Source organism: Lineus longissimus, chromosome 19 (genome assembly GCF_910592395.1).
Source record: "Lineus longissimus chromosome 19, tnLinLong1.2, whole genome shotgun sequence".
Classification (NCBI taxonomy): domain Eukaryota; kingdom Metazoa; phylum Nemertea; class Pilidiophora; order Heteronemertea; family Lineidae; genus Lineus; species Lineus longissimus.
In genome coordinates, this window is record NC_088326.1 from 3,140,611 (window position 1) to 3,158,815 (window position 18,205).

The 18,205-nt window shown below is 42.3% G+C and overlaps 1 protein-coding gene across 3 annotated transcripts; it reads right to left on the bottom strand.

The window, feature by feature from the left end:
- Positions 1-43: 43 nt before the first annotated feature.
- Positions 44-16,566, bottom strand: LOC135503252 (MFS-type transporter SLC18B1-like). 3 transcript variants are annotated; one of them, XM_064796736.1, is made up of 14 exons: positions 16,455-16,566; positions 15,834-16,048; positions 15,006-15,101; positions 14,196-14,269; positions 13,740-13,887; positions 13,195-13,263; positions 12,699-12,792; positions 11,868-12,010; positions 9,290-9,388; positions 5,040-5,128; positions 4,493-4,591; positions 3,222-3,296; positions 1,628-1,721; positions 44-1,264 (listed from the first exon to the last, which is right to left on the bottom strand). In XM_064796736.1, the coding sequence occupies exons 1-14, from the start codon at positions 16,456-16,458 to the stop codon at positions 1,076-1,078; spliced, it is 1,488 nt and encodes a 495-aa protein (XP_064652806.1). In that variant the 5' UTR covers positions 16,459-16,566; the 3' UTR covers positions 44-1,075. The 3 variants fall into 3 exon arrangements, with proteins under 3 accessions (XP_064652806.1, XP_064652805.1, XP_064652807.1); XM_064796735.1 differs by having other exon boundaries at positions 16,446-16,566; XM_064796737.1 differs by lacking the exons at positions 44-1,264; positions 1,628-1,721; positions 3,222-3,296 and adding an exon at positions 4,141-4,272 and having other exon boundaries at positions 16,446-16,566.
- Positions 16,567-18,205: the final 1,639 nt, after the last annotated feature.

Consider the following 18,205-nt stretch of genomic DNA (forward strand, 5'->3'; position numbering starts at 1 on the left):
ACGCAAAAAGGGAAGACCCCTTTTGGCGCGGAAAAAAAGACTCGACTACACCCGAGTGTTTTTCTTGTTGAAAATCATCACAATTAAATGCGATTTAATAGCAATCATATCATATACATGTACATGTAAGAGGCCAGATTGGATTTCTTCAAAACCATAATTTTAATATCAAGCACGTTACTCGAAGAGGCTGTGATGAATTCCATGGGCTTGCTTCTCACGGTATACGCTTGGTATCTCTACTTGCCTTGCATTTAATACCCTGTTACCCTGGACCAGCAGGTAGACCCAGAAGAAATAATTGTATACCTTGGTGAGAAGACGACCCTTACGAAAATGATCAGGGATTCACCGTGATGAAATCGGAGTTTACCATGCTCACCATGGTGAATGCATATTTTAACATGCTCACCATGGTGAATGCACATATTTTAACATGCTCACCATGGTGAATGCAACATGCTTACCATGGTGAATATTTCACCGTCCCAATTCATTATGGTGAAGTGCTGACAGATCACCATGTAAAAATGAGATACATTTTTCAAAGGGTAGAGACATGGCCGTCCACCCTGTAGTAACAAGGTGCACAACGTTGGGAGAGGACACATCCAGACCAGACTGAGTACGCCAAGTAAAGAGGCATGGCACATCCAACAAAGACTTGGTACACTCTGTAATAATAGCAACACTGATGCTGCGCTATGAAAGTGAGGGCACATCCAGATGAGACATGCGGCACCATGTAGAACCTGACACATCCTGCAGATCAGAGGAATGGCACATCATTTGGGACAAGGCGCACAAGGTAGCGAAAAGGAACATCCCTTTGAGGGAAGGGCAAGAACCTTGTATAACTGTCCGGGATTTTAGTTTTGTGTAGCTGTCCATCTGACTGAGGAGAGCAGGAGATCAAAGTCACCCTTAATTACATAAGCGAGTTTAAAGGTCCGATTCGTGGCAATCTAGGGAATCGATTCTCCAGGGTTGAGACGTGCCTGTGTAATCTCGTGTCCATGGCAAAAGTTCCTGTCTATTTTGTGCATCACGCATTGCAGAACTGCAATATTGACCGCTAATGACTAGATGGCGATGATGACGGCTTATCACTAGAAGGTGATGAATACGTTGGGATCTTTCTCATCAATATGTGACTCGATTCATTCAGTTGATTCTTGTCGTCCTCGAGAAAAGGTGTTTCCGGCTCCGAAAGGGAGCGTTGTTGATAACGTAAAACGCCATACGTTATACTAAAAATAATCGCCTGGAAATAAGAAAGATACGATTTAGACAGTTGATTGGCAGAAAGCGTTCATATTCTCATCTTAATTGATTTTAATTGGTAACCTTTAAGGAAGAAGATGTACCCGATTTGCCCTTCTTGAAACGTAATACATGGTAAGAATGCACAGAAGAGGAATCGTGTGCATGTACTGCACTTTTCAGAGGCTAAAAAACCTTAACTTTTAAGAGTGTATTCCAAAGAACTCGTCTCAAAAACTTTTAAGTTGTTTTGTCTTGTGTCAATGACCCAAATGGCATGCTGACAAAAATGAGCCATCTAAAGTAGAAACTGTTTTCAATGACGCGTAGTATAATTAGAATCGCGCCTAGAATCAATACTTACAACTACAAATGATACGAGGGAGACGACGGAACATGCCCAGCCATACCCCACAGCACCAACAAGAGCTCCTGCCATCAACGGCCCAACAAATGCGCTGGAATGGAGAAAAAAAATTATAATTTGCATCATTTCGTCGATTTATTTCCAGAAACAAGTCTTGGCGACCTTGTCTAAAGAATACAAGGAATGTTTCTAAAGTACACGTAGTCCGAGCGGCGAAGTGATACACAGGCAACAAGGCGGGATATTTATGTTTTTCTTCCTGTACTTACCTTATCCAAGTGCGGGCTCCGACCTGGACTTCAAATCGATGTCGTTATGCCAGATAAAACACGAAGAAGCACATACAAAGCATGCTCCGCATAATTGCAAAACTGAGCGAATTCACTGAAGGTACTACAGAACAGCAATGAATTGATGACATACTCGTTGTATTGTACGCGCCGGTCACCGATCCGAAGGTTGACCGCGCTCAATGTTGCCTAACTTCCACTCTGGGGCCAACGCGCCAACCACTGGGCCATAAAGGAATTCCCTCATGGCCGGCGGGTTAAGCCGTGCCATATACCTGGGGGTACTATACATCATTCCCCCCTTCGGACAGAGATGGATCGTCCTCGATTCTACTTAGCGCTTCATGCGTCCCAGTACCGAACTACAAATCCAGAGCTCGCATCGCGTGGGAAGGTCTGCCAGATGTATTGTACGCGCCAGTCAACGATCCAGGTTGACCGCGCTCAACGTTGCCTAACTTCCACTATAGGGCCAACGCGCCAACCACTGGGCCATAAAGGAATTCCCTCATGGCCGGCGGGTTAAGCCGTGCCATATACCTGGGGGTACTATACATCATTCCCCCCTTCGGACAGAGATGGATCGTCCTCGATCCTACTTAGCGCTTCATGCGTCCCAGTACCGAACTACAAATCCAGAGCTCGCATCGCGTGGGAAGGTCTGCCAGATGTATTATACGCGCCGGTCAACGATCCAGGTTGACCGCGCTCAACGTTGCTTAACTTTCACTCTGGGGCCAACGCGCCAACCACTGGGCCATAAAGGAATTCCCTCATGGCCGGCGGGTTAAGCCGTGCCATATACCTGGGGGTACTATACACTCGTATCAAACTTCTAAGCCATTTTCAAATTAAATTGGCCAAATCTGCACGCTCATAACTTTTTCACGTACTCAATCGGCGAGCAAAACGCTTTCACACCAAAAATAAGTACATCCAAACATGTCAAACCATGACATGTTCGTTGTACGTTATGTATGATTATTTCAAGGTTTAGTGGGATTGTACATAGTCGGTGTGTTTTTTTATAAATGATTTTCACTGCCAAAGACCGATTTTGGATGCTCTCAGACCTGAGAGACTAACGTAAACACGGTGTGTAGAGTGAATTATCTGGAAGATTTGACGGGAGGAGCAAAATGTTATCACAGCTATGGCCGACGCTAATCCACAGGATGCATACTTTTCGGTCTTCGATCATCACTATGTCCATTTATATCCCTGGCGTTCTACAAATGCCCGAACGTCCCCCGAGATTACATGTAAGCGAAGATGACCTCAAACGCAAACCCTATACTCACCCAAAGTTGAATGAAAACATAACTAGTCCAGAGACTAAACCCTTCGTTCCCATAGAGTCGGGGAAACCTACTTTTCTGAAAGAAGGAAAACAGGTCGTGTAGGCCTACAAATATACAGATATGTAATTACTAAAGACATCTAGTTTCAGCAAAGTTGCATGCATGACAACTGCACTATGATAATGGCTTTGTGTATAACTGTATTTCTATTTTCCTTAACTGTCCAACGATTAAATACGAACAAAATTACCATGGCCCTGTTGTGAGAGAATCAGTCCTGGGGCCCTGTTATATGCGGGGTGAGATTCTGTCTGAATGCCATTCTTGACTCCGAATATCAAATATTGGTCTTATGAGAACCAAGTCACAACCAAAAGAAAAAAAAATCGTGGCATATGGGCAGAGACCTGTATTCATCGACGAGCGGAAGTGTGGCACAGTCACATAGAGCTTATCAAAATGTCAAGTTGTGGTAAATACATGGCTGGGATGGACCAAAGTGGAATTAATTCTCAATCTGTGGTTGATTCTTAATCTACAGAGTCAGGCCATCACAGAAATATGCTTTTTGATAATATATTTAAGAAAATGTGGTCTCACTGGTCAGTTTAGAACTTGTACTTTGACAGGGCCATATCAATGCGCCAGTGACGTTTTGATGGATATGGTGTACGGAAATCATTTTTTTTCTCAGGCAATCGGTATTGGAATTTTTTAAAACTTTATTATGCTATTGGCAAAGGGTTCTTCTTGACACGTATAAAATTTTGTGCAGATTGATTGGTCCAATGAGTACTTTTTTCACCAAAACCTATGCACAACAATGTACACGTAATGTACACATGTTTTAATAGAGGACTCTGGCCATATTGCTGTCCGAGATTGCCTTGTTAGTTTTGCATTGAAAGATATCGCCGAAACTCTCGGGGGTACAGAAATCAATGAGTTTTGGCGTCGGTTTTATTCCCCCGCCCATTCGCAGAATTTCGTCTAGTTATTGTAAATGAGCGTATAGAAAATCTTCCTTCCGGCCTTAATGCGGTAAGTTCAACTGAGAAAAATTAAAATGAAAAAAAAAAATTTCAAAGTAGAAAATCATTAAATATCAAGAAGACATACAATGTGTTGTACAGAACAACTGCGTACATAACCAATTCTGATGTGCAACTGCTTTTATTGAGAGGTGAATTTAGATCTTCATCTTCTTCTTAAAACATTACATGTACAGACTAACTGCCTATTTTACCCCTTTGAGATGTGTCCAGACTTACTTTGCATCCTCCAGTATCAGTGTGAAACCAGCAATAGTGGTACAGGCGGCCGCTAACCCCTGGATAAGAAGAGGCACTGCCGTCATCCATAACGCTGGTCTAAAATAGAATAGAACGGTGTTAAATAACGTACGTACAGTTCAGTCAGGCAAGCTCTCGACAAAACGACCTATTTTCTGGGTATTCGAAAAATCTGGATCACTGGACTGCTGTATTGACTGGATTTTGACTCATTGATCACCACCGCCTGGATGGATTGTCAAATTCTCAAATCCCTAACGCTTCTCAAGATGTGCTTCAAGTGCAAACACTGGCAATGCCAACATGAATGCGAACTTCGAAATACGAACTTCGAGATTCAATATCCAAAACAAACCAATCAGAAGACAGTTAACATGTCGATAATTCGCATGGCCAATGAAATGCCGTCTAGCATTCACCGTTGGATCATAATAGGAGTGACCACCGTTTTGGATGTACATGTACATCAATATTACATTTTTAACCACTAGGCTAGCAAACAATACTGCACCATTATGACACCTACTGCAAGTGGAATAAGGGAAAGGGGCCCATTATAAGATACAACGCCGACAAAACAAAGGTTCCGACCACAGTACAGGTCCTCCCGCATTTCTGGAAGTAAGAAAATATTGATACATGTAGTAAAAAGTCTCAGGCGTCTGTCAAACTCGTGCAGTGACGAATTTTACAATTTTGATCAAGTGGCACCATTTTGGATATCGGGTGTGCGCATATGGGTATTGTCTTAGGTCGGCCGGCGCGCGAAATTTTTATTCCCAAACAGGTTTGCTGTTAGAAAAAAAATCTGCCTTTTGATTGGTTCAAAGTTTTTTACGTCATCAGCAATGGCGGCGGCTTTGACTCTGTGCAATTTTGACCGCTCTGAACAAGAAAATACCGATTTCTTCTTCGAGAATTATCGAAACCTTTATGTAAGTTTACTATATAGTGAAATTATTAATCAGTGCATCTAAAAGACTGAACTTCATCGTACTATAACTTGTAAATAATGCAGCAATCCGATTATAAAATGTTTGTTTACACATGGGCCAACACAGTAGTACACAGATAGTACACATCACGTACATGTATGGTTTATGCCTGTTTCGCCTATTCCTGTTTCGCCTATTCCTGTTTCGCCTACAAAATTCCTGTTTCGCCTATTCCTGATTCGCCTATTCCTGTTCCGCCTATTCCTGTTCCGCCTATTCCTTTTTCGCCTATTTCCTGTTTGGCCTATTTCCTGTTTGGCCTATTTCCTGTTTCGCCTATTCCTGTTTCGCCTACTTTCCAGTACCCCTACAATAAATCGACTCTCCCACGGGGAACCTTAGGGATGCATGTCCATTTTATGGGGAAAATGTGAGGGGACAATTGGATGATGTTAACGATGTGATGACAATTTGACTAATCAAATGCCATCAACTTTGTTAACAAACCATGCCATGACCGTTTTGAAAGAGTCACCTTGAAAGCGGGGACAGTCCGGGACTTATTTGACCATAGGACCATAGGACCATACTGACACACAGTAAAAACTAATAGATTAAGTAGAGTAAAGCAGTCGTTTATTTTATGAAAACTGAATTCATGAGTTTTTGATAAAAATACATAATATTGTACATTCTCATAATTATTTAATCAAAATCAGCTGTAAAACCCATGTCATAATATACATGTAGGTACAGCACATATAAAGTCAAACAAGGTGGAAAATACATATCATGATATTATGTCAGACAAGGTAACTGATGGCATCAACGTAACTCATTATGTCCCTCTCTCCATTGACGTATTGTTCTTTGAGGCGTAACATGCGTTCGTCAATGCGTACATATGTGGCTCTCCTCGGGTTTGGTCGGTCAGTAAGGGACGGTTCATATTCCTACGTCTGTGGGGAGGTTAGCAATACATTTGAATAGGCGAAACAGGAATAGGCTAAACAGGAATTAGGCGAAACAGGAATAGGCAAAACAGGAATTAGGCGAAACAGGAATAGGCGAAACAGGAATTAGGCGAAACAGGAATTAGGCGAAACAGGAATAGGCGAAACAGGAATAGGCGGAACAGGAATAGGCGAAACAGGAATACACCACATGTATACATACTCAACATAGTACATAGCCTAGGCGCAATGGTCCACTGTTCATATAGCCTATACCATAGCTTATGAGCAAGAGAAGAGGCTTGTTTATAGGCTTAGACATGTTAGATATAAAGAAAACATTTTATTCAGCGCTACAGACAGACTAGAGCCCAATAAATTAAGCCAAGGTGCACAGGCGCAGACGTTTGTAATTGTATTTCCCTGATCGCGATACACTGGTCACTGTGTAGGCCTACATCAATGCATATGGGTTACATTCTGATGTACAGTGTAGATGTACACCGTGTATCAGGGAAAATAATCCTTCGAATAGAGAGTCTCGTTCATTTACAATCCACTACAGACGCGTGTGCCTATAGGGCCTATTACAATCAGTGATGGTATTAACAATGTCTATTTCTTCACTCCACAGGAATCCTTGCCTCCTGAATATGCTTACCACATCTGTAGTTACGAAGATGTTGAGGATGGCTATGAAACGGTGTTCAGGATTGATATCGGCAATGAAGAAGAGGCCAAAGCCTGGCTTGAAAAATACCAGCGCCAAACCAAAGTGACGTTACGCGTTGAAGCAACAAAGCCAAAAGATGGTTGGGTGAACCTGTTCAAGTGTTTCTACCGATGCCATCACAAGACTCTACCACGGTCTGCAAGTGCTAGTCAGAAACTATCCTCAAAGAACACGAATTGTCCTGCCCAGCTAGTTCTGACAATCAAGCGCATCCCTGGAAAACTAAGCAGGTGAGTTTCATATACATAATATACATGTACAGGCCATGCCATGAATGATATTCTTACCATGTATGACTGCAGCTGTAATTCTCCGTTAGAAAACTGGTTTACATTGGTCATTGATAAAGTTAATGTGCCTTTGATATTGAAAATGTACTTCATAGGAATGGATTTATCAGGGTCAGTTTCAGGAAACCTACATTACGGTACCAACTACAATTCATTAATTGTTCATTTCAGAGCCAAAATGAAGGATCTTCACCTACCAAAATGAAATGAAAATGATCCCGCCGGTAAAGAAAAACTAGCCACATTGGAAGGTGCTGTGAATGACTGTGCCAGTCAGCTCATTCTTATGCTCAGGCGTGATCCTGATGAATTCAGTCAACCAATTGAGACATTTGTGAGACAGTTCAGTTCACTGAAAACAAACTCTGCTTTTGTTGGTGCCCTGAAGACTTTCGGCAAATACACCGGTGCTTCCCTGGATATGTCCTCTTCAAGAAAAATCAAACAGGGAAGGAGGAAGGGAGCAGCCATCAAAGTTCAGCCAGCTGCTGTGAGTAGGCGCAAAACTGTGCTTGGCGGACGTAGATGCCTTCACACAGGTCGAAAGGTTAAAGATGTGTGCGACAGTGAGCTGAAAAAACGAAAGGCAGTGGACAGTTGTCAGTTGTTGCCAAAGAAGAAACCGAGGAAAGCTCCCCATTCTCTCAGTCAGTGCGTAGCTAACAATGAGGGGATTGGTCGAAATAAATCTTCTAAGTGGTGGTAGCCAGGTGAACCTGAATATTGACAATGACTTTCTGTATGGCTGGAATCAAATTGCGTACATTGTAGATGTAAATAAATGGTTGCCCCCTAACGGAACCTTTAGCATGTTCCTTTTTACCTCTTGTAGTATAACCGTATGTTCATTTCAAATAGCAGTATTGTAGTATTGTAACTAATAAAAAACATGTTTGACATTTTTTATCTTGTGTCCTTATTTGAATGCTTCTGGAGACACCAATGCAATCTCAAATGATATAGTAGTACTGCAAGGTAGAACAGGAGCTACCTGATACAATGAACACTATTTGAGGGACTGATGCAAAGCTCAAATGATATACATGTAGTAGTACTGCAAGGTAGCACAGGAGCTACCTGCTACAATGAACTCTATTTGAGAGACTGATGCAAAGCTCAAATGATACTAGTACTGCAAGGTAGCACAGGAGCTACCCGCTACAATGAACTCTATTTGAGAGACTGATGCAAAGCTCAAATGATACTAGTACTGCAAGGTAGCACAGGAGCTGCTACAATGAAAGCTATACAGTAATGAGGAAACCCTTTGGACTGACAACTTCTGTCCTTAATAGAGAGTGTGTCCTGATTACGGAGGTGTCCATTAAGGGAGGTTGTACTGCAGTCCAACCTCCCTTCAGTATAACCTCCCTTAATGGTCACCTGTACAACCTCCCTTAGCGGACACCTCTGTAATCAGGACACAATAATTTAAAATGCCATGATGTACAATTAAGTTCTTGTAAATTCCAAAAATATGTTTAAAAAAACTGATTTCTGAGGAAAAGAAAAGAAATATTAAAAGAAGGAACTTATTTTTTGACAAGGAAAAAAAAATAAATAAAAATTGCTTCAGGGCGGATTCGAACCTCCACTCTCATGACTATTCGATCTAACAAACTCTGATGGAACTTCAGTATATAAGTAGCTGTGACGTCAGCACGATTTTGATTGGTTGAGAGCCAAGTAATGGTAAACCTGTTTGGGAAAAAAAATTCGCGGCCGGCGCACTACTGTGCGCTGTGCACCTATCTTCTTTGTAAATCGAAAAATCCTTTTCTATATCCGCGGTACTGCTTGTCCGCGGTACTGCTTTTCGAGATGTTGTGCATTACTAATACGAGAGGCGGTGTAAGGTACCTTACCCACTTATCTGTAACAAATCCCATGAGCGGTGCAGCTATTGTGAAAGCACAGGGGGCAATGATGAAAACGAGACCCATGACCGCCGGGCCGAGGTGGAACTGGAACAAAAACAAAGCATGGAGACAACAACTAGACTGTTTAGCTAGTTTCGCGGTTGGAATTCAGGGCAATGGGAAATTTTCGCAACCCCCCGAAACGTCAGCGCGAACGCCTATCCCATTGTTCGACAAAGTTATCGAGAGGTCGAACAATGCGATAGGCGTTCATGTTGGCGTTTCGGGGATTTTTGAAAACTCCTAAATTTCGCCAGCGCCGTATATAACAGATGTTATTGTTATTATTATTAAGCCCCACATGTTGTTTACATGCATAGTAATCAAAGGCGATTGAGACTCCAAATTGTCATCGAAAGTGCTATTTTGTACGTGCTATTTGACGAATTGCTACGCCATATGTGTCTGATCAGGTTCACAACAGAACCAGAGATGATCTCTCAATCCATCAAGCTAACAGTTCAATCGATCGAGATAATATCTCAATTGATCGAGATGATAAGTCAATAGATCGAGATACTAAAGGTAATGTTTGTTGTTCATGTAAAAAATAAATCACGTGATTTTATTCCAAAGCATTTTCCGCCTCGTATTATCGCATGATAGGCAACATCCTAGTACCATTAAGCCCCGCGTGGTGGCGCTGAGGCGGCCGCTGCTGGGGGCCTAATTCTAAGCGATTTTATTTTTGTAATTCTTATCCAGAATTTTGGAATGGCAGGATAAGTTTTAGTGTTTTAACGACGCATACGAGTTGTCTGTTTCAGTCATAATTTCAGCCTGTAATGTAATCGAGAGAGTGATTGCGTCACTCTAGATATTTAAATTTAAATTTAGTATAAGTTTATTGAGCACCAATATACAAGAGTACAGAACATAAACAATAAAAATACAAACAAACGAAGGAACACAATGATGGCACTCAATAGGGACACCCAGGGGGATCATAGACACATAATAGGGGTCCCCTAAAAATTAATACATATAATGATAAAAATCAATCAATATTGAACTTTAAAAAAAAAACAGGCACAGAGAGATTTAAAATCTACAGTCAGCACATCCATGTGCACGCATTGTCCGGGTCAAAGCCATATTATGTTTAAGCACATCGGACTATAGCAGGTGTTTTCTTACATATTCAGCACTTCACCAGCTGTTGTGAAATAACCTTGCACATTGTGTACAGAATAAAAATTAACACAACAAATAGGCTGCTATCGGAATTTTACTAAGCTTTACGAATGAGAACCGTGTGTACTGCGACTCCACATGACAAATACAATTGATCACGGTGCCATGTTTGACAAGGACAGAGAATCTGATCACAGACCAAAAATCGAAACATTGAAATTGCAATTTGTCTGTTACTGCTTTTAAATTTTATATTCTAACAGTTCAACATTTTAAACACCCTTTATAATAGGGCCGTTTAGACGACGCGAAAAAATCCGGATGCGTCCCGAATCCGGATTAATTTTTCGTAGTGTAAACGCAAAAAGATCCGGATCAATGTGGTTGCATCCGGACTAAAAAGGTACCATCGCCTTGGGTGGTTTTAATCCGGATTCATCCAGATTCGATCCGAATGCGGTCTTTTCGCCTGTCGTCTAAACGGCCCTATTAGGCCTGTATGAAGCGAAATACTCATAACTTTCCGGCACAGCCATTATAATAGTTTTTGGCCAAGTGAAGTTTTTTTCGTGCAGTCCATTGAATTGAATTTCCTGAAATCAAATAAACGCCCTTCTCTATTTTATGATATAGCATAGCCTGTCGGCTAAGACGCCGATCAATATTCATGGTCTGTTAGTGTTAGGGAATGTTGGTGTCTTGGAATGCTTGGATGTGACATGCCGTGATGTCCATTGTCCGACATTTTGTAAAACATGCAAACCTCACTTTTTTTCATTTTCCTTGCCTCTTTCACCAACCAGACTGGTCTCCCCGTCATTTCGTAGTTCCATTTCTTCAGTGCTTTATCGCTCCAAAACCGATTGTGCAAAAAGAAATTTACTGGGACGAATTATAAGAAGATTGATATCCCATGTTGATGTCTTTATTCGGACAATTGATCTTGTTACATATTTTGTGCGAATCTACATGTATCACGAAGAACATCATGAGGATGCCATGACGTCATACGGTTACAGTAGCATACGTAATATCAATGACGGGCATATCATTACACATCATGTCAACTCCGGCCATTGCGTGTCAAGTGCGTGCCAAGTCAAGGTTCAGGTTCTGAGTGCGAGTCATCCGGTATTCTATATTGCCCGGCATAAACGCCTTTCCAGAAATGGGGCGCCTAGTGTCCGAAATAGCGATGTCATAAGGGGAAACTAGGCCTTATGGTGGAGGGACAAAGGAGATAGTCATGGTTGACCAACACACTTGAATGCCTTTAATGACGGACAAGGGGGGGAGTTAGTTCCAATGCAAGCCACCAATTTCGGGAAGCATGTATAGGCCTTGGGTTATATTTGCTTACAAAACCTCATGTTTTTGTGCAAAAACTTACCTGTTCGAGGTGCTTCCCCAGGACAGGATTCTGAAAGTTTAGGATAAGCATCGCCAACGCATAAGACAGGCATGACATAAGAATGGCTGGCCTCGTTAGTAAGCGCCATATCGACGGCGAGTTTTCCAGTACTTGATCTGCAGCTAAAAAGTAAAGCATTGTTTAAGGAATTGATACCGAACTGGCGGTATTGGTTGCTCACCAAACACTGCAAGGGTGAAGCCAAAATGTAAACCAAAACCGAGGTTTTAGACAACATTTTTACTTTGTATAGTATACCCGTTTTCATTGCGCGACCCGATATAGTTCTAGGTGGTGACGCGTGGTGGTCATTCGTGGTATCATCCTCCGACCCAGTTTCTTGCTAGATACTGGCGACTGCCTGAAGAATTGTTATTAGAAGACACAATATTTTAAAAAGATCGGCGGCAAGCATGGAAACAAAAAACCTGTGAAATTATCGAAGGTCGCTTGAACAAAAATCTCTCGTTTTCGCGGCGTTTTAGTTTCTAAAACCACCGCTTGGGGAAAGGTCTTGTGGTTTTCATGATCGATTTATGCGTACAGATCAAAGATAAAAAAGAGGCCAGCAGTCTAAGCAGATGCATGTAGTAACAAGAATTAGTTTTTATTTTTTTCGTGGTAGTGCTGGACCACCGGGGCAATCCATTGCGTCATCGTAATTGGGTCTTCTTATGAACGAGGCCGGTCCACTGCGTCCGGAGTGTAGTGCTTGTAACTGTTGTTCTGTGAATACATATATATCTCAGACAAAACTAGGACGGGATGCCAGTCCAGTATTATTCGTGATTTCAACATATCTGTACTTACATTTTAATTGTTTCGGAATCAAACACATGGGAGGAAACGCACTAATTAAAATACACGCCCCTACCACGAAAAAGGGGACCTCGAAACCACCAGCCTGAAAGACAAAGAATTGCCCGGTCAGAAGTCAGCAAAAGTTGGCCAAACTCTTACGAGTACCTAACTGTCAATGGAGACGCCGATGCAGTCCATTTCGTCAGCCTGATCGTCATTCCTCTATGGCGGGCCGGGCGGCAAGATGAGGCACTCTCCAACCAGGTGTTCAAGGTGAATTTCTCCCGCGGGCGGCTCGAATCGACGCGTGGGTTTAAAGGGGTACACCGTTTGTAATTACTGTGGTCCCACCGCGATGATAGAAACGCAGTTATACACTGGCACAATCCCCATTTCCATTCATAGATTGTGATGGCCGCTATTTTCTGCTGAAAACTCTGTAGAAACACCCCACCCCATTCTTGTTATCCGTGAGCATCTTTCGAGAGTACGGATTGATACCTACCTGGTATAAAGCTCCCCCTAAAGCGGGTCCGACCATAAAACCTGTCCCGACTGATGTCTCTGACAACCCCTGAAGGAGAATAATGTACATATAGAATAGGAGTAGTCTCACCGTAGAGTGGGGTGAAACTGAAGTAGCCCTGGGGTGAAAATGACCCACCTCCAAAAATTATCTTTCGACATATGTTTGCAGTGTACAGTTGGACAATGTCACCCCACCTTGGGCCAATGTCACCCCGTCTTACGGTAGGTGATTTATACTCTCTGGTCAATGATAAAAACAGCCTAATTCATTGATTTCTTTCGAATTTCCCCACCCATTATCCAGTTCGGCGAGTTCGCTACCGAAAAAACACTCAAGGTTCCAACCAGGGACCTCTTGACGACTGGATCACTAGACCACTGTGGTCCCTGGTCGATAATCTCGTGTGAATGAATAATGAAACCACGGTAGCCACTGTCGTCAAGCGTATCGCAAAATACCCTGCTGTACAGGCTGACTACTGATATTAGCTAACGCATGGAAGCGTACGTGAATATACTTACAATTAATGTAGATACTCTTGACGGGTAAATTGACGTCAGTATTGTCATACCGGTGCAAGAACAAATGGCAGAAGCGAGCGCGTCGGCGATCCTCAGAATGAAGCATAATGTTGTGAAGGTCCTCGTGTCCTGGGCCATGTCAAGGAAGCTGAAAAGAGGAAATGAAATGTTAAGGTTAAAAAACATATTATGTTAAGCTTTGAGACATGCTTGATACTCATAACATATGTTCAGGTCAAAAGAAAACAACATTCCAGACTAAAAGTACATGTATTTCGTTTGATTCGTTATTTAGTTATTTCAATTTCAATTTTTAGCTATTTTAATTTCCCGCTAAACATAACATTATATTAGTCCCGCATATGGCCGCTAGGGATTAGTCGACGACTTAGAAAAGAACAAAATGGCTACCGCATATTGGAACAGTTCAGAGAGTGAGGGGCAGGGTTATCTTACCCATATAATGAAGTAGTTACGGCACCAAAGATGCATCCGCCCAGGAACAGATATTTCGGCGTTACTTTACTCATCTAGGAAAAAACAATTGTGTTAAATTAACAGGAATCCGTCTGCGTAAGGCTATCAGAAAGCCTGTCCCTTTTGCGCTGGGCAAAGCGATCGCTAAAGCCAAAAAATATTTATTTCAATGACAGGACGTGGTGACTGCTAATTGAGTTACATCACTGTGTACAAACGCGACATGAGCAGAGCCGCCTTTACTATCAGGAAGTACATGTACATTCACATCCAATTGCCCAATTCTTTGTTGTGTTGGGTGGTCAAGTGGACATAATAATGCCGACGGTGTATAGCGGATTCGCATTGAAATATCCTTTCGTAACAAAAGAATATGTGATCGGTGGACTCTCCTTCCGGGAGATATAGCATGCTTGTTTGTACACAGTGTACATGATAATTGTTTAAGCTAATGGATTTGATCAGCATACCTGATAACTTTAATGTGGGGGGGGGGGGGGGGTAGAACGATTCCCTTTCGTCATGTTTTGTATATTAGGTGTCATACGCTGCAACAGTTGGTCTCCTTTTTGTAAACTTTGTATCAATGTAGGCGCCACTGTTGAAGAATAAGCTACGCTCTTGCACACTGAAGCTCGTGTTGCATTTTCCGATCAGCATGCAACTATGTATACGCCATATGCATACAGATGCAGCCACTGTTATGTAATATGACTTTGTATACATGCAGGTTAACCTTTTGACAGAAGGTGGTACGCATGTCCTTATAAAGACCAGATGAATACTCACAACTGCTCCGACTAGTGGCGAAAAAAGCAGATTGGCAAACTCGTAGGAAGCAAAGATGGCTCCGGTCATTGTTACACTGACTCCTTTCTTAGCAGCCTGAAGAAATAGAAGATTATGTGGGTTTAGGCTTATATATATTAGGGTGTTTTCGCAAAGCCTCCGAAACGCCAACGTGTACGTATATTACACCGAAAAGGCGCTTGCGTTGGCGTTCGCCAAATAAAGACCAAATCATTTTCTTATGTCTTCGAACCCCCAAAAATAGGAGAAATAATGGCAATTTTTTTAATTTTAGAATTATACATTGAAATTGCTGCGACACCATTCTCAAAGATGTTGAAAGAAATAATTTCACATTTCCTTCAGGAAACAACATCCCCTTTAATCGTCATGTTGGGACTCTACAAGCAGGACGTAACTACGGTCACTCATCGAACCTATTCACGCGTGTTCGAGGAATTCGTCCACGCTTATCGAATCAAAGACAATGCAGGCCCGTAGCTGTATATTTAAGTCACCCGAAGATGACCAATTTGAATCCTATAGTTCCTGCATATAGGCTCCCTATTGTGTACTGTGTAAAAGAGCGTCATAAGCAGAGCTTGCTATACTAACAGGAAGTACATTCCAATGGCCCAATTCTTTGTTATATAGGGTGGACAAGTGCACATAAAATTCCGACGGGGTATAGCCCATTGAAAAATTAATAGCCATTCGCATTGAAATGCCCTTTTGTAACAAAGAATGTGATTAATGGACTCTACTTCCGGGAGATATAGCATGCTCGTTTGTACACTGTGTTGTGCATCAATTTGAAAACCCGCTTACCTCTTTCGGGAAAAACGGCGCCAGCAGCGAATAACCACAAGAGAAAAATAAGTTTACGGAGAGCAAGCTCGCAATACAAACAATATCACAAAACAAAAGTGTGTCCTTTTGCGGCTTCTCTTCCTCCGTATCCTTTCCAAATTTCGTCGATAGAGGTCTCTCCGTCATCTCTGGGTCAAGGTCGTGGTTGTTTTCATTGAAATCACTTGCTGGAGCTAAAGAAGATTTGAGAGTCAGAGTTTTGCGGCCACATACAGCACATTTTGATTATCGACATTGAAATAGAGCCGATTTTGTTTTATAAATTTTGGCTTGATTTCTGCCTATGACTTCTCTCTTCCGTATTGTTTTTCTACGCCAAAGAATGCACTCGAATGCCTTCGATGCACTCAAATGTGCGCAGAATGTGCATGTCTTCTACATCACCGGAGACTTTGGATGTGCGCCGCCATGCTTTGTTTAAGTAACATATAGCCCCGAAAATAGGTAAGGTAACCTATAGTCATGGTAGATAGACACTATAAAACATGTGGGATGATCCTATGTGCACGTGGTTCTGAAATGCATCAACAGATCAATGTATATTGAAAATAAAGATTATGATCAACCAACCTGGCGTACCCATATTGAGGGCCTACTTGAACTCCTTCTATATCATGAACCAACTCGCATGAACATAGGGCCTATGTCCGACCGCTTTGATAATGGGAGAGAGAATGCAGGCTTTGGCGCTCTAAATGGTAATCGCCAATGTATAACTGGTGTCAGGATGCCTGCAGGTGTTATTATTCATATTAATTAGAATATTAATTCAACGCATATGGCTGGCGCGAGTGGACAGAATTCGGAATTATGCCAATTGTGGTGCCCAATAAATCGACCAATCAAAACTTCGGATCTCGTGAATTATGCCGCGACATAAATAGGAATTGTGGACGGAAGTGCAATTTATGCCGCACCATAAATAAAACGATTGCCACTTTCTGATTGGTCTAATTATGCCACACCACAATTCCTATTTATGCCGTGGCATAAGTCTGAATTCTGCAGCGAATGTCAGATGTAAATGTGAATGTCAGATGTAAAGCTGATAGGTTGGTCATCGATGATAAGTGGCCCAATTTCTCACTCCAGTCCGTTATTTCGTATAGTGAATCGTGCTCTATACCATCAACAGGCTCCCTCACTCGTACAGTCAGGTTGCTGGAGGGTCGGGTGGTCCCTAGTGCCGGTGTACGAGGCTGATGAGGCTATTCGAACAGTGGAGTTGTTGCGCAAGAAGTGCTCTATACCATCAACAGGCTCCCTCACTCGTACAGTCAGGTTGCTGGAGGGTCGGGTGGTCCCTAGTGCCGTTGTACGAGGCTGATGAGGCTATTCGAACAGTGGAGTGGTTGCGTAAGAAATGTTCTATACCATCAACAGGCTCCCTCACTCGTACAGTCAGGTTGCTGGAGGGTCGGGTGGTCCCTAGTGCCGTTGTACGAGGCTGATGAGGCTATTCGAACAGTGGAGTTGTTGCGCAAGAAGTGCTCTCTACCATCAACAGGCTCCCTCACTCGTACAGTCAGGTTGCTGGAGGGTCGGGTGGTCCCTAGTGCCGGTGTACGAGGCTGATGAGGCTATTCGAACAGTGGAGTGGTTGCGTAAGAAATGCTCTATACCATCAACAGGCTCCCTCACTCGTACAGTCAGGTTGCTGGAGGGTCGGGTGGTCCCTAGTGCCGGTGTACGAGGCTGATGAGGCTATTCGAACAGTGGAGTTGTTGCGCAAGAAGAGGTCTATACCATCAACAGGCTCCCTCACTCGTACAGTCAGGTTGCTGGAGGGTTGGGTAGTCTCTAGTGCCGTTGTACGAGGCTGATGAGTCTATTCGAACAGTGGAGTGGTTGCGTAAGAAGTTCTTGGCACCTAATAGAGCGCAAGAATCTCTATAGGCGTCTGGGGACCACACTTCCTCCAAACACTACAGAAATATAAACTTAATAAACGCAATAGAAATCTCGGAACAAAATGAAACAAGACCGATGTACCATGGATAAATTATATTTACAACCAACAAAATTATTTTTGCACATTTTCAGTTAAAGAGTCAGTTTTGAGTCAAAGTTGACCCAGTTACACAACACGGACTAAATGTTGCAACACGGTGCAGTTCATACAATTCATACGTCAATTACAAAAAAAGGATAAAAAATTTTAAAATCTATATTCGATGCAATTGAAATTAAAACCATTCTCGTCTCAATATACATGTCATACTAAACCAAAAACGATGCTGGGGTTTCCTGAACTAACCCATTTCGCCAATTTAAGAAAACCTCAACTTCTCCTCACAAAACAGAAAACGAATCAAATATTGCTCATGAGG

What these genes read in the sequence shown, in the direction of transcription:
- LOC135503252 (XM_064796735.1), bottom strand. An exon ending in CGCCGTTTTTCCCGAAAGAG is followed by an intron (nt 15,102 to 15,833) that starts GTAAGCGGGTTT and finishes CTATTTCTTCAG; the next exon opens with GCTGCTAAGAAAGGAGTCAG. An exon ending in TGGGGAAGCACCTCGAACAG is followed by an intron (nt 9,389 to 11,867) that starts GTAAGTTTTTGC and finishes TTTTTGTTCCAG; the next exon opens with TTCCACCTCGGCCCGGCGGT.